Source organism: Chiloscyllium punctatum, chromosome 7 (assembly GCF_047496795.1).
Source record: "Chiloscyllium punctatum isolate Juve2018m chromosome 7, sChiPun1.3, whole genome shotgun sequence".
Classification (NCBI taxonomy): domain Eukaryota; kingdom Metazoa; phylum Chordata; class Chondrichthyes; order Orectolobiformes; family Hemiscylliidae; genus Chiloscyllium; species Chiloscyllium punctatum.
In genome coordinates this window covers 101,605,850-101,620,568 of record NC_092745.1, presented here as the reverse complement: position 1 = coordinate 101,620,568, position 14,719 = coordinate 101,605,850, and the positions used below count along the sequence as shown (strand labels likewise).

General features: G+C 40.4%; 1 protein-coding gene across 1 annotated transcript; it reads right to left on the bottom strand.

Moving 5' to 3' along the window:
- Positions 1 to 388: 388 nt before the first annotated feature.
- On the bottom strand, positions 389 to 14,014 carry LOC140479475 (dynein light chain Tctex-type 5). The gene is made up of 3 exons (XM_072573310.1): positions 13,918 to 14,014; positions 10,457 to 10,522; positions 389 to 1,112 (listed from the first exon to the last, which is right to left on the bottom strand). The coding sequence occupies exon 3, from the start codon at positions 1,088 to 1,090 to the stop codon at positions 389 to 391; it is 702 nt and encodes a 233-aa protein (XP_072429411.1). The 5' UTR covers positions 1,091 to 1,112; positions 10,457 to 10,522; positions 13,918 to 14,014.
- Between the last annotated feature and the right edge of the window lie 705 nt (positions 14,015 to 14,719).

The following is a 14,719-nucleotide window of genomic DNA, read 5'->3' as shown; positions in this document are numbered from 1 at the left end:
TAGAACATTGCCCAACAGATTGGAAATTAACAGGTGTAACACCTAAAGCATTCTAGAAAGGAGGGAGTTAGAAAAACAAAACTGAAGATTAGCTTTGGAAAAATGCTAGATTCTGTGAACCATTTCTTAGCAAGTTCTTGGAAATTCAAAAATCCAACATGGTTTACTCTCTTGCTGAAATGATATCACAATGGCTTTGTAAGCAATTTAAGTCAGTGATTTGCTGTGCCATTCAGTTGCTTATGTAACAAAACAGTTGCATAATAATGCAACATTGGGTCACATGAGCATTACAATTATTACAATCTAACTATCACCACTGACATTAAAGACTTTAAGCAACTCAACAGATCACTTTAATCAAACAGTATAAATTCAGATAAATTAGTTATTCAAAATATATCCCATACACAGTTGCAACAGCAAAAAGTGAAGTGTTTTTAAAAGTAGCTGTTGCATAATTGTCAGTCAATGTGTCCCACAGACAGCGGCTCACAATTAATATTCCCTGATCATTGAGCTGGCCCAGCACCACATTGCATACTAGCTTGTATCTCGGGATATTAATATCCTTCACTTTCAACCTGATATGGTCTGTCAAACTTTGCACTAACTGTACACTTGTTACAGGATTATAGCTGTTGTTGGCCAAGTAGTTTGAAAGAGTTCCCTCCAAGACCTTTTGGACCTTGTAGGGATCAAATTTGTAGCCTTCATCTGGCTGTGATTTGTAAGTATTTTCACATTTCACTTCTCTAATAGGTTGATACAGGGGCAATCCAGAGAAACTGACTTGACCAGAGGTCATCCAGCTGATGGAATGTCTTTTGCCTTGCATCATTGAGCTTTTGCGAGAAAAAGATGCATTGACATTATTTATAATAGAGCTCCGTCTGGAAGGAATATGAGGTCTTTCATCGACGTTCTTCAGCTGCAGGTGATGTTTGCTGGCATGCATTTCCACAGATTGGGAACTTCTGCGAGTGGAAATGGGGTTTGCACAAGGGTACTGTCCCAAATTGTGCCCAGATAAAGCCTGATTGAATTGAGCTAAAGCTTCTTGTGATAAAGGCATCTGCTTGGCGGTCATATCAAAATGAATATTGATCTGTCTAAAGGGAAAAAGATAAATTTAATTTAGGTCAAAGGCTTTAACCAACTTTTACTTTTAATGCACTTTTATCTGCTATGATATTCCAAATCTGAAAGAATTGCACTTTGAGATCACTGTCAACACCACTCGAGTTCTTTTTTTGAAATACAATGTTGGCATAGTGTGAATCACTCTCCGCTGTCTTCACAGACTTAACCGGCACTTCTGTTACAGGGTCTGGGTTCAGAGTGATCCTAATTTTTTTCTCTTACTAGCTTCGAGGTTTAAAGAAACAAGAAACAACATCCAACTAACCCCCACCCAGAAAAACTGCAAAGAAAGATAGAAATATAAGCCAGAGGACAAAATATGCATAATTGAGGGCAACATTTTCTAGGAAAACTGTTGACTCTTATCCATTATGTGATATGGTACTGCAATATAGATCGGAAGGTTGCCAAGTTTGATTAATTTGATCAAAACCAATTGCTGAAATGATCAAATGACCCTCTGTGCCAATGGGTTAAGGGGAGGGAGTAATTAGTTAATCGCATTTTCTGCTCTACATAAACATTGCAACAGTTTTCATGCACAAAAATGAGTTGAGGGTACAATAAGCTTCTTGTCACGATGACAGGAGGTCTTGTGTCTCAATGGTAATATCCATTGCTCTAGTCCACAACCCCTGGGTTTGAGTCCTTTTCCAACAGGACATGTTGGCCATGGAATATGCATTTGTAGCATAAGTAAATGGGTTGATTGCCATCTTGTGTATCCTTCCAATATGCTTGATAGTGTATGGTAAGGGTGGGAGAGTTCCTTTTAGGTGAGATTAGCAGTGCTTAAAATCAACAAAAAGAATTGCTGGGTCTTTAAAAAGGTTAGAATATGGGGTGGAAGTTGTCTCAGGAATGATTCTTGGTGAAATATCATTGTGTCAGCCCTGGTGCAGTGATAGTTCTTGACTCAAACTCTGTGACTCAAACTCAAGAGATTCCTAGTCACTTTCCTCTTGCATTTATCATGAGGTAATACTGCATTTGTTGGACACTCTGTCTTTATGAATGAAATGTTAAACCACAGAAAGTCCTGCACACTTCTCAAATGAGCATAAAATATTCCATGAAGTCATCTGAAGATACTGAAGAGAAATTCCCTTGGTCAGCATCATCAAACTTCACCAACAAAAGCAGATCATTTTTCCTTTCATTTTGTGGCACTGTGCAAATTGACTTCTGTATTTGTTTTCAATGACGATATTTCAAAAGTAATTCATTGGCTGTAACACACTTTAGAATATCCCAAGAATATTAAGGGTTCAAAGTTTGGGAGAAGATTTGTAGCTCGGGTGCTCGTTGTTGTGGTTCTGTTCGCCGAGCTGGGAATTTGTCTTGCAAACGTTTCGTCCCCTGTCTAGGTGACATCCTCAGTGCTTGGGAGTCTCCTGTGAAGCGCTTCTGTGCTGTTTCCTCCGGCATTTACAGTGGCCTGTCTCTGCCGCTTCCGGTTGTCAGTTCCAGCTGTCCGCTGTAGTGGCCGGTATATTGGGTCCAGGTCGATGTGTTTGTTGACAGAGTCTGTGGATGAGTGCCATGCCTCTAGGAATTCCCTGGCTGTTCTCTGTTTGGCTTGCCCTATAATGGTAGTGTTGTCCCAGTCGAATTCATGTTGCTTGTCGTCTGTATGTGTGGCTACTAAGGATAGCTGGTCGTGTCGTTTCGTGGCTAGTTGGTGTTCGTGTATACGGATCGTTAACTGTCTTCCTGTTTGTCCGATGTAGTGTTTTGTGCAGTCCTTGCATGGGATTTTGTACACTACATTAGTCTTGCTCATGTTGGGTATCGGATCCTTTGTTCTGGTGAGTTGTTGTCTGAGCGTGGCTGTTGATTTGTGTGCTGTTATGAGTCCTAGTGGTCGCAGTAGTCTACTACCTAGACAGGGGATGAAACGTTTGCAAGACAAATTCCCAGCTCGGCGAACAGAACCACAACAATATTAAGGGTTATAGATAAATGTAAGTTTTTTTCTTTCTATCCATTTATGTTAGCCATTGGAGTGAAACAAGTATTGCATAAAAGTGATTTAGGTGAACACAGTATGTATAGAGTCAGATATCAAAATTTTAAGCCCTGTTTTACAACTGGGAGCCAACACAACAACTGTGGCAGAGGAGAGAAACTATTGTTAGCTGTTCCATTGTTGCTTTATTCACTTCAAAAAGTGGCAATGGATGAGGCCTACTGATAATGGGAACCAAATTCATTACTGTGCATGTGTTATGTAGTGATTTGAGCAGATTGATATTGTCTCTCAGATTCTGTCTCCCTCTTACTTATTTTTAATTATTATTCAACAGTTAATCTAGCAAAGCACTCCTCCACTAATTGTTTCATATGTGCTTTTATGTTTTGGAGTAAACCAGTTGATACAATGCAGATTGTCTGAAATGAGAATGTGGTTTGTTGGATGAAGGAAGAATGTTAATTCTACAGGCATCTTCAGGATGTTTGGCATACAAACATAAAAGGATACATTTATAATGTTTTTTTGTTATATCTAAAATTGTATTAAATGTTTAGCTTAGAAAAAGGCACAGAGATGGGTCATTATTAGAACAAATGAATTATGCCATCCATTATGTGTACAAAACCAATAATGAGGACACAAGTAATTTCCAGCCCTAGAAATTGGGCTGTATATTATCCATCTAAGTTTGACACTCAGCAAGGTGCTGCTGAAATGCCAGAGGGGATCTGAATGAAGTCCTTCCCAATCCCCTCAACAGATCCATTAATTGGCAATCTGTTGTTGCCACAGTTCACTTGGCTCTAGCATCATATCCAGAGGCTGAATTGTGTCTAGCCACTGACCCAACATTGACTTTCCTCATTGCCCTCCTCATCCTGCTTCCCAATCCACCTCCATACTCTGATAAGGTTTCACCCAATGACAAACTGACAAATGTTCTTACTTCCATCATGTGACATTTTTTGCAAGTTGCTCTATGGTTGTAAAATTGGATAGATTTCCTGAGATGGTAGATGTAGTCTAACTTGTCTTCAACCATATATTTACACATCTACCAGAGTTTTCTGGATATAGTCAGACTTGATAGACCTGGCCAAAATTATTTTCTACAATCAGGCTTGCTGAAGTCAATTAAAGCTGTCTGACTGCTGTTTTAGTTAAGGTCAATGTGCTGAGTACAGATCAAGGATTGAACCTAAGATTCAATTTCCTCTGCGTTTGCTTTATTGAGTTAAAGTTTAAAGGGTTGGCGAGAATATCACAAACTTGGATATATCAAAGGAGACTAACATGTTCCAACAGGTATAGAAAATGCCTTAGTAATGTTTTAACTTGTTTATTTGTTCAGCAACTTCAAATTATTCATTAGAATTTAACTGTAAAAAGTCTCTAGCCTAGCAATTCCTGCCAGACCACTGTACTGCTGGAACTGTGACTGGGGAGGATGTCAAAAACTGACCCTGATGTCAATTCTAATGCAAACCCCAGGTTTGGTGCATTTGTGCACTGTGAAGTGGGCAGGGAACATGGGAGTGAAATGTTGTCTTGTGGAATATTGCAAAATAGAACAACACCAAATCCACAGTCCATTTTAACAATCCACCTGATCTTCATTCCTGTTAAGAAGGTAAAACACTTTACACTTTGTGATCATCCATTTTATACTCTCCAAGATCAGGAGGGTTTGAGCTATAGGGAGAGGCTGAATAGACTGGGGCTATTTTCCCTGGAGCTTCAGAAGCTGAGGGTGAACATACAGAAGTTTATAAAATCATGAGGGTATGGATAGGGAGAACAGTCAAGGTCTTTTTCCCAGGATAATGGAAACCAAAACTAGAGGGCATAGGTTTAAGGTGAGAGAGGAAAGTTTTAAAAGTGATCTAAGGGGCAACTTTTCCTGCAGAGGGTACTGCATATATGGAATGAGCTGCCAGAGGAGGTGATGGAGCTGGGTACAATTACAACATTTAGAAAGCATCTGGATGGGTATATGAATAGGAAGGGTTTAGAAGGATATGGGTCAAATGTTGGCAAGTGGGACTAGCTTAATTTAGGATATCTGGTAGGCATGGACAAACTGAACTGAAGGGTCTGTTTCTGTGCTGTACATCTCTATGGCTCTAAGTTCATGCCTCCTGAGTTGCACAATGATGGGAAGGAAAATTTGTTGTGAGACAAAGAAAGGCTATTCCATTCCCACCTTCCTGAGAAACTGAAAGTAGAACAATGGAAGGAAGCATCAAGGTTTAGGAATAGAGAAGTGGTGCAGCTGCAAGCTCCAGATCTTTCATTATTCTTGCATGCAATATGAATGTTGCTGACTGGGCTAGCATTTATTGTCCATCCCTAAATGTCATTGAGAAGCTTGCCTTGCTGTTTAATGTGGCAATGGTAGTAATCACAGAGGAATTGCGTGTTAGAAGAAAGGATGACAGAAAGAGTGACATGCAAGATTTGGGCAAACAATTCTTCTGTATTTTACCTGGATATATCCCAAAGTAGGAGACAACATTCAAAAATGCTCTTCACCTTATGAAGTGAATGCTATATTGCTGACTGTAAGTGTTAAAGAGTCATAGAGTATTATAGCGTGGAAACAGACCCTTTGGTCCAACTAATCCTACTTGCTTGCATTTGGCCTGTATCTCTCCAAATCTTTCCTCTTCATGTACTTATGCAAATGTGTTTTAACATTGTAATTTTACTTGCATCTACCACTTCCTCTGGCATTTATTTCACACACTAACCACTCTTTGTGAAAAAATGTTGCCCCTCATTTCTTTTTAAACCTTTTTCCTCTCACTTTAAAAATATTCCCCCTAATTTTGAACTCCCCCACCTTAGGGAAAAGACATTTGGTATTCACCTTATCCATGCCCTTCATGATTTTATAAACCTCTACAAGGTCCCTCCTCAACCTCCTTTGCTCCAGTGGAAAGAATTCCAGTCTATCCAGCCTCTCTTTATGACTCAAACTCTTCATTTCCTGCAAAATCCTGGTAAATAGTTTCTGAAACCTCTCCAATTTAATAATATCCTTATTATAACAGGGCAACCAGAACTGCACACAGCATTCTAGAAGTGGCTTCACTAACATCCCATACAATCTCAACATGATATCACCGCTCTTATACTCAAAGGTCTGAGCAATGAAAGCAAGCATGCTAAACACCTTCCTAATCCCCCCCTGTCTACCTCGGATGCAAATTTCCAAGAACTATACACCTGAACCCCTAGGTCTTTCTGTTCTACAACACTACCCAGGGCTCTACCATTAATAGTATAAGTCCTGCCCTTGTTTGTTGTAGAGAAGGATGCTTATTCAGCTGTCTGAAGACTGCAGTTGGATAAGGTAACTTCTTTGAATTATTCATTTATTGTGTTGTAGCAGACCCACACACCTTATCTTCAAAATGGTTAAGGACTATAAAATCCAACAACAGTCTTTGGTACTAATCACTCTCTCAGTGCCCTACATGTACACAGATTACATAAAAGCTGCAATTTGGCTGTTGGGCCCTGCAAGCCTGTATGCCCATTCATTAAAATCTGACCTTCTACCTCAACTCCAACTTCCCATATTTAACCCCTTTCTTCCCCTTCATATCTAACAATCTCCGACTTCCCTCTCAAAATATACAAAGTATCCACAGCATTCAGGAATATAGAATTTCATGACTTCATAGCCCCATGAAGATGGATATTTCTCCTTCTTTCAATCTTACATTTCTAACTTCTTATCCAAAGACTGTGATTTTGTTTTCGACGTTCCCTCGTCAGGAAAACAATTCTTGCATCTTATATTCTGTTCAGATTTTATACCTTTTCAAAGAGATCGCCTTTCATTCTTCACATCCCCAGGGAAGACTGACCTAGTCAACTTGATCTGTCTTCAAAAGCCAACCTCTTCATCCCAGGAACTTGGAAACTGAATCTTTATTGCATCCCTTTTGGCAAGTATGTCCAAACTTCAGATAAGGTAGAACTGCACACAACTCTTCCCAATACCCTTTCTCCTATGCGCTAATCATTTTGCAACAAAAGTTAACCTACCTCATTTGCCTTCCTAATTGCTTGTTGTACCTCATATTGACCTTAATTTAAGAACAAGGATACCCAAGCTCCTTGAATGAAAGCATTTCCCAGTTCCTCACCACTTTAAAATATTCTATTTTTCTCAGCAGAATGGATAGTGTCATGCTTTGCTGCTAGGCCAAAGCTTCTAATCTTTGTTGGAATTCCTATCTCCCATTCACATCCGTGTCAAATAACACAGTTACTTAACTCTGATATTTTTGGGACTATATTCTAACGGCAATTTCTCTGGACCTCAGTAAGAGCAGCAATCCTCAATGGGAGCTGTGCAGTAAGTTTTTGTAGATGCCATGCTTCCTGTTTATGGCACAAGCTGCTATGTTCTAGCAGGTAAAACTTACAAATGGCCAAAGTCATGAGAAGGTGAGCAGTATGATAAAGGAGGAAAGGTGGTGGTGGGAGTATTATTTGGGTCAGGGATGGAATGGGGTAGTTAGGGTGTTGTACGATTTGGGACCAGTTAGCTCAGTTGGCTGAATACTGGTTTGTGTGGGTTAAATTCCTGCAATGGTTGTGTTGACCATTAGGGTTCTGCCTTCTCAATCTTGCTCCTCACTTGGGTGTGCTGACCCTCATATTAAACAACCATCTCCCTAATAAGAGAGGTGCTGTATGGTCCACCGGGACAATGGTGACTTTACCTGAATGTGGTCAGGTCAGGACAATAGTTGGGTCAAGGGGAGGTGAGTAGTGGTGGAGTTCATGGGTGGTTGGTTTGCAGGCATCATAAAAGGGTAGTTGAAGTGTTTGAGGAGGTTGGGTTAGTTATATAGTTACTAAGGAGTTAGACCTTTATCCGTGTAACATTTCACAGGTAATTATCCAGGTAAGTGAGTTGGAACACTTCAAACTTTTCTTAGGGTTTTAGATTCAGGATAATTCTGATCAGAAATTCAAACTTGCTCAGCAATTCCTACATATTCATTGTGTTGGGACTTAGACCCCAAAGTGTCTTTTGGGAGGTACAATCCTCTCTGACTATCTGAAGACCAAAAGATCCAAGTCATTGCAGAAGATCTACTGTGGTCTTGCATAGACATCCAATCTGCTTATATCCTTCTGCAGCCTTTTTGCATTCTCCTTGCTGCTGTTCATCTAACTAATATTGGCAGTCTTGGATACATTACATTCAGTCCTTCCATCTCGGCCATTAATCTAATCTTTAAATAACTGAGACCCAAGTATTTGCTGATCCTTGCGGTACCTTCATAGTCACGGCCAGCCAATCTGAAAATGTTAATTTTATTCCTACTTTGTTTTCTGTCGTGATTTTCTAAGATCCCTATTACCACATGCATAATAATGAATTTTTTTTTGCTTACAATTCACATTGGGCTAATATACCTATACACCCCCATTTTCTATCTTCCTCTATTATTAAATATCAATTGTTAAATTATGTTTGCCAAATTCAAACCCTTCAGAACTCTTCTGGAATCTAAGGATTTCTGGAAGATCAGTGTATCTCTGCCACAGCTCAAAGTGAAGGTCACCAGGTCAATGGGATATATAACGACTTAGTCCCATTAATTTATCCAGTACTACTTGATTAATTATACTTCTTTAAATTTTCTTTATTCTTTTGTGTTGCTTGGGCATTGCTTGCTGGCCATCATTTATTAGCATGGTACTGGAAAAGCACAGCAGGTCAGGCAACATCTGAGGAGCAAGAAAATCGATGTTTTGGGCAAAAGCCCTTCATGAGGAATCCTTCATCAGGCTTTTGCCTGAAATGTCAATTTTCCTGCTCCTCAGATGCTGCCTGACCTGCTGTGCTTTTCCAGCTCTACTCTAATCTCCAGCATCTTCAGCCAGAGAGTGGTGGGCCTGTGGAATTCATTGCCGCAGAGTGCAGTGGAGGCCGGGACGCTAAATGTCTTCAAGGCAGAGATTGATAAATTCTTGATGTCACAAGGAATTAAGGGCTATGGGGAAAATGCGGGTAAGTGGAGTTGAAATGCCCATCAGCCATGATTGAATGGCGGAGTGGACTCGATGGGCCGAATGGCCTTACTTCCACTCCTATGTCTTATGATCTTATGGTCTTATCTGCAGTACCTGCCTCCGTCCAGCCAATATTTATTGCCCATCCTTAGGCACCCTTAAAAAGGTGATGATGAACTGCTGCAGTCCATGTGCTGTAGGTAGACCACAATGCTGTTAAGCTGTTAGGGAGTGTATTCCAGGATTTTGGCCAGTAGCTGAAAAAAAAGGGTTATATATTTCCAAGTCAGGATGGAGAGTGACTTGGAGGGAACTTGCAGGTGGTGATATTCTCCTGTCTCTGCTGCCCTTGTCCTTCTAGATGGAAGTGGTTGTGGGTTTGGAAGGTGCTGTTTAAGGATCTTTAAGGACCAATCAAGCGAGCTGCTTTGTCCTAGACGATGTCAAGCTTCTTGAGTGTTGTTGGAGCTGCACTCATTCTCGTAGCACTGCAACCATGATGGTATCTACTCCTGTCTTTTCAATGTGTCTCTCTGGAGTCCCTCCTGGTCCCTTGTCCACTCTCTGTATCAAGGCCTCCATTGCTGTGTTGGAAAATCTCAGACACAATTTTATTCTGTTGCACTATTTTTCAGTGTTCATCTTATGGAAAGTAGAAAGAAATTCTGTGAGATCCCTTCAGGTGTGGGAGAGGCATAGTGATATTATTGTGAGATTATTAATCCAAAGATCCAAGCAATGTTCTGAGCACCTGGGTTGGAGTCCATCATAGCAAATGGTGAAATTTGAATTCAATGGAAAATAAAATCAGGAAATAAGGTACTAATGACCATAAAACCACATTGTCAATTTTTGGGAAGGTAACTGCCTTCCTCAGTTGGTCTATCCAACATGTGTCTCTGGACAACTAGAGATGTGCAATAAATACTGGCCTAGCCAGTGACATCTACATCACTTGAGTGAATTAAGCCTTCCTGAAGAAGGGCTCATGTCCGAAACGTCGATTCTCCTGCTCGTTGGATGCTGCCTGACCTGCTGCGCTTTTCCAGCAACACATTTTTAGCTCTGAATTAAAAAAAGGTTGTTTGATCTGAGTTTCAATCCACCCATCAGTTAGGCCCTTCTCATGTGTTCACCAACCCAGAGACAGAAATCCACATAGGAAAAGAGAGATGGTATCATAGTTTGACACAGCATTGAAGGAAGGCATTTGCAACAACTTGCATTGTTTGGCTTCCTAGTTTTCTTCAATTAATACTACTACTCTTTTTTCCCTTCATGTATTATCCAACTCACCTGAGAGAGTTAATATTGAATTTGCTTCCCCCTCTTCAATGCTTCAAACATGCATTCCAGACAGTACTGCACAAAGATTACAAGTTTAGATTAGATTATTTACAGTGTGAAAACAGGCCCTTTGGCACACCAAGTCCCCACTGACCCGCCGAAGCGCAACCCACCCAGACCCATTCCCCTACATTTACCCCTTCGCCTAACGCTATGGGCAATTTAGCTTGGCCAATTCACCTAACCTGCACATTTTTGGACTGTGGGAGGAAACCGTAGCACCCTAAGGAAACCCACTCAGACACGGGAAGAATGTGCAAACTCCACACAATCAGTCACCTGAGGCGGGAATTGAACCCGGGTCTCTGGCGCTGTGAGGCAGCAGTGCTAACCACCGTGCCGCCCACAAAGATCTATTTCTGTCTGTCATCTGTTGTTCTTTCAGTCACCTTAAATCTCTGTGTTCTAGCTAATTGACTCTTCTATCACTGCAAACAATTTCTTCTTGTTTATCCATCAAAACCATTCATAGTTTGATCACACTATCAAATCTCCTCTTCATCATCTCTGCTTTCAGGAAAACAACAGTGTCCAGTTTCCTCTCTGTAATTTAAATCTTCATCACCAGTACCATTCTAATAAATTCTCTGCATCCTCTCCACAGAGTTAACATCCTTCTTAAAGCATGATACCAAGAGATGAACACCATACTCCAGAGAGGCCTAACAAACGTTCTACAAAATACCTTGCAAGAACTGTAACAAACACAACATTGTACAAACAGGCAGAAAGCTAGCCACCAGGATACATGAACATCAACTAGCCACAAAAACGACATGACCCACTCTTACTAGTATCCGTACATACAGATGAGGAAGGACACTACTTCGACTGGGACAACATATCCATCCCAGGACAAGCCAAACAGAGATACACATGAGAATTCCTAAAAGCATGGCATTCCAACTGGAACTCTATCAACAAACACATTGACTTGGATCCCATTTACCATCCCCTGAGAAAAAGAACAGGAAATTACATCACAATCCAAGGAAACCTAAACACACATATTGTAAGCGGGCTATGCCACCAGTGCTTCATCTAGAGGCTCACTGATGATGTCACCTCGTATGGTGATGAAATGTCTGAAAACAAACCTTCCAAAAAGCTAAGCATAACTTAGAGTCACAGAGATATATAGCACGAAACAGACCTGTTGGCCCAACTCATCCATGCTGACCATATATCCTAAATTAACCTAGTCCCATTTGCCAGCACTTGGCCAATATCCCTCTGATATCCCTTCCTATTCTTATAGCCGTCTAGATGCCTTTTCAATGTTGTAATTGCACCAGCCTCCACTACTTCCTCTGGTAGCTCATTCCATACACACACCACCCTCTGCGTGAAAACATTACCCTGTAGATCCCTTTTAAATCTTTCCTTGTTTTTGAACTCTATTTCTCTATTAATAAAACCGAGGATAATACATGACTTCTCAACTTGTCCTGTCATTTTCATGCATACATTTCTGAAATTTTCTGTTCCTGTGCCCTTTTAAAATCATGCCATTTATTATTAAGACACGAACACAAGGGAGATAGAAGGAAGAGTGAAAACATAAACTTTCTGGGTTCAAGGAATGTCAGCCGCAGGTAGTAAACGTTTCTGACTCCAGTCTCAGGGATTGCGCCCTGTATAGAAGAGTGTTGACCAATCCCATGGAGATATGAAGGCCAATCTCAGAGGCCATGAAGCAAATAGTACGGGTCATGGTAGAGTGTAATGCCATCCATTGCAGCCTGTATATGTAATTGGAAAGAGACAAGCCAAGGTTACTCAGGCCGTTGAAGGAGAAGCCTAGCCTGCCACAGACTTAGCTTCAAAAGATCCACAGTTACCTAAACCTGGTCTTAACCAACCCCAGTTTTAATTGTTCCTCTATTGATGACGTAACTGCAACTGTCAAGGCCTGATGCGGTGGAATTCACTCCTTGAAATTCTCATGGTCTCTATTACTCTTTCCACATTTAAGATGCTACTTTAAACCTGTTTCTGTGACCAAGCTTCTGGCCACATGGCTTAATATCGCCTTATGTGATTTGGTGTCATATTTTGCAATATAATGGTTTTATGCAGCACTCTGGGATATTTTATTGTGTTGAATGTGCTAGGTAAATATAAGTTTTGTTGTCTCAAGGAGTGAGTCACTCAGTCCCAATGCATGCTGTATTTTGAAAAGCATTTACAGTTATATGGACAAATACAACACTCAATTTGCACACAGAGTAAGTGAAATGCACGACTACGATCTGCTTTCATGGTTTTGGTTAAAGCAAGATTGTACTTGATGCAAGCTGTTAACTTTAAGATGCAGGAATAACTGACCAAGAATGGCATGATCCAACTTTCTTCTTTCCCACTCCCTTTCCAACATGACCATCTTTGGCCTCCTCCATTGCCTCAACGAATCAACCGCAAATTGGAGGAACCACACCCCATCTTCCACCTGTCCTGCATATAGCCCGGAGGACTCAACATTGAGTTCTCCAATTTCAAATAACCTCCCTTCTCATCACCCGACTCCCTTCCCAGCCCCTCCTCCCTCCCTTCCATTCTTCTCATCAACATTTCCTTCCAGCAACCAACTGGATTGATTCCTCCTATCGACCAACCAAGTCCTACCCTTACCTGTGTTCACCTGTCCCTACCTTATCAACCTGCCCCACCCCCGTCCCCCCACTTTATCTTCAGCTCCCCTCATCCCCACCTGCAGTCCTAAAGAAAGTTATACCTGAAACGTTGACTTCTCCACCTCCTGATGCTGTTTAGCTTGCTGTGTTCTTCCAGCCTCCTGCCTGTCAAACTTTCTTTAAGCATTTGTGTGATACAGGACCTGTCTCACCGAATTCACTTGACAATACATGGATAAGTTCATGAATAGGAAAGGTTTGGAGGGATATTGGCCAAGTGCAGGAAGGTGGGACTAGTTTAGTTTGGGAACAGGGTCAAGGTAGACTAGTTGGACACTAAAGTCTACTTCCCTGCTATGTGGATCCATGACTCTATCTGAGGGTCGGAACATGGCTAAATTGTAGACAATAACAATAATAAAGCACCTTCAATTTATGATTCTCAATGTGTAACTTTTAAGAAAATATTTACATTCCATTTGAATGTCTATAAATAGTTTGTATGCTGCAATATCAAATCTGTTACAACAAAATTAAACTGCAAAATAAAAGCAATTGTATTATTCATCAAAAGCAAATGCATTTTACTTCAACTGCACACTACAGATAACAACACCTTTTCAACAAATGTTTATGAACATTTTAATAACTTCATCCACTTGTAGGGAAATTCATAATCTAAAAATAAATTCTAATTGGGTAGGAATTAAATACACAACAATATATTTAAACAGCTTGAAAAATATGTTTACCATCAAGGGATGTAAGCAGTCTTACCCTAGAAAGAATTCAAAGGCAACAAATCTCTGATAATTTTCTGCAGTCCAAGGTAAAACACCATCAAGACTCTCCTATAACTGTACTTGCTTTTGTGACCAAGGTACAAGCAGTCTGGATGAAAACTTTGACTATAATGATGTTTTACACTTCCATGGGGATGTTATCAGCTCCCTTTAAGCCTTTAAAAATGACTGTAAAAGGGAAAAATAAAAGTTTAATCATTCTCCCAGTGCCTTTACCACCTGATAAATGACTGACCATTGATTGAATGGCTTATTGCACCACTGCACTACATGAAGAGAAGTGCACTCAAAACTATTAAGGCAGCGCAAATCTGGGCAGCTTGCCACCTGTATATGTTTCCATGGTGACAACTTCCACCCCATGACAATTTTTTCAAACAGTATTAACTTCTGTTATAGACCAAGGTATATCAGGGATAAACTTTATCATGGCTAAGATGTTTGACACCAACCCCCTTGTGCCTTTGAAGGATATAACTACTTGTTAGTTCTTGGTATACTTAGGGAGTTTGAAAAACACCTCATTACTGAGCTAGTTTTGTTTCCTCAAAACATTAGCTCCAGTCAATTTTTAAATAAACATTTTCGTCATAATGTAAGTTTCTCACATTCTTTGTACATTTGTCACTATTCCTCTCCTTGCCAACAGATGGACAGAATAACTTTTTTTAGCACTCCAATAATGCTGCACTATAACTGGTGTCTAATCATGTCAAATGTGATGTGGAGCAAAGCATGACATCTGTCTCATATGCTTCCAGAGGTCAAGAACTCAC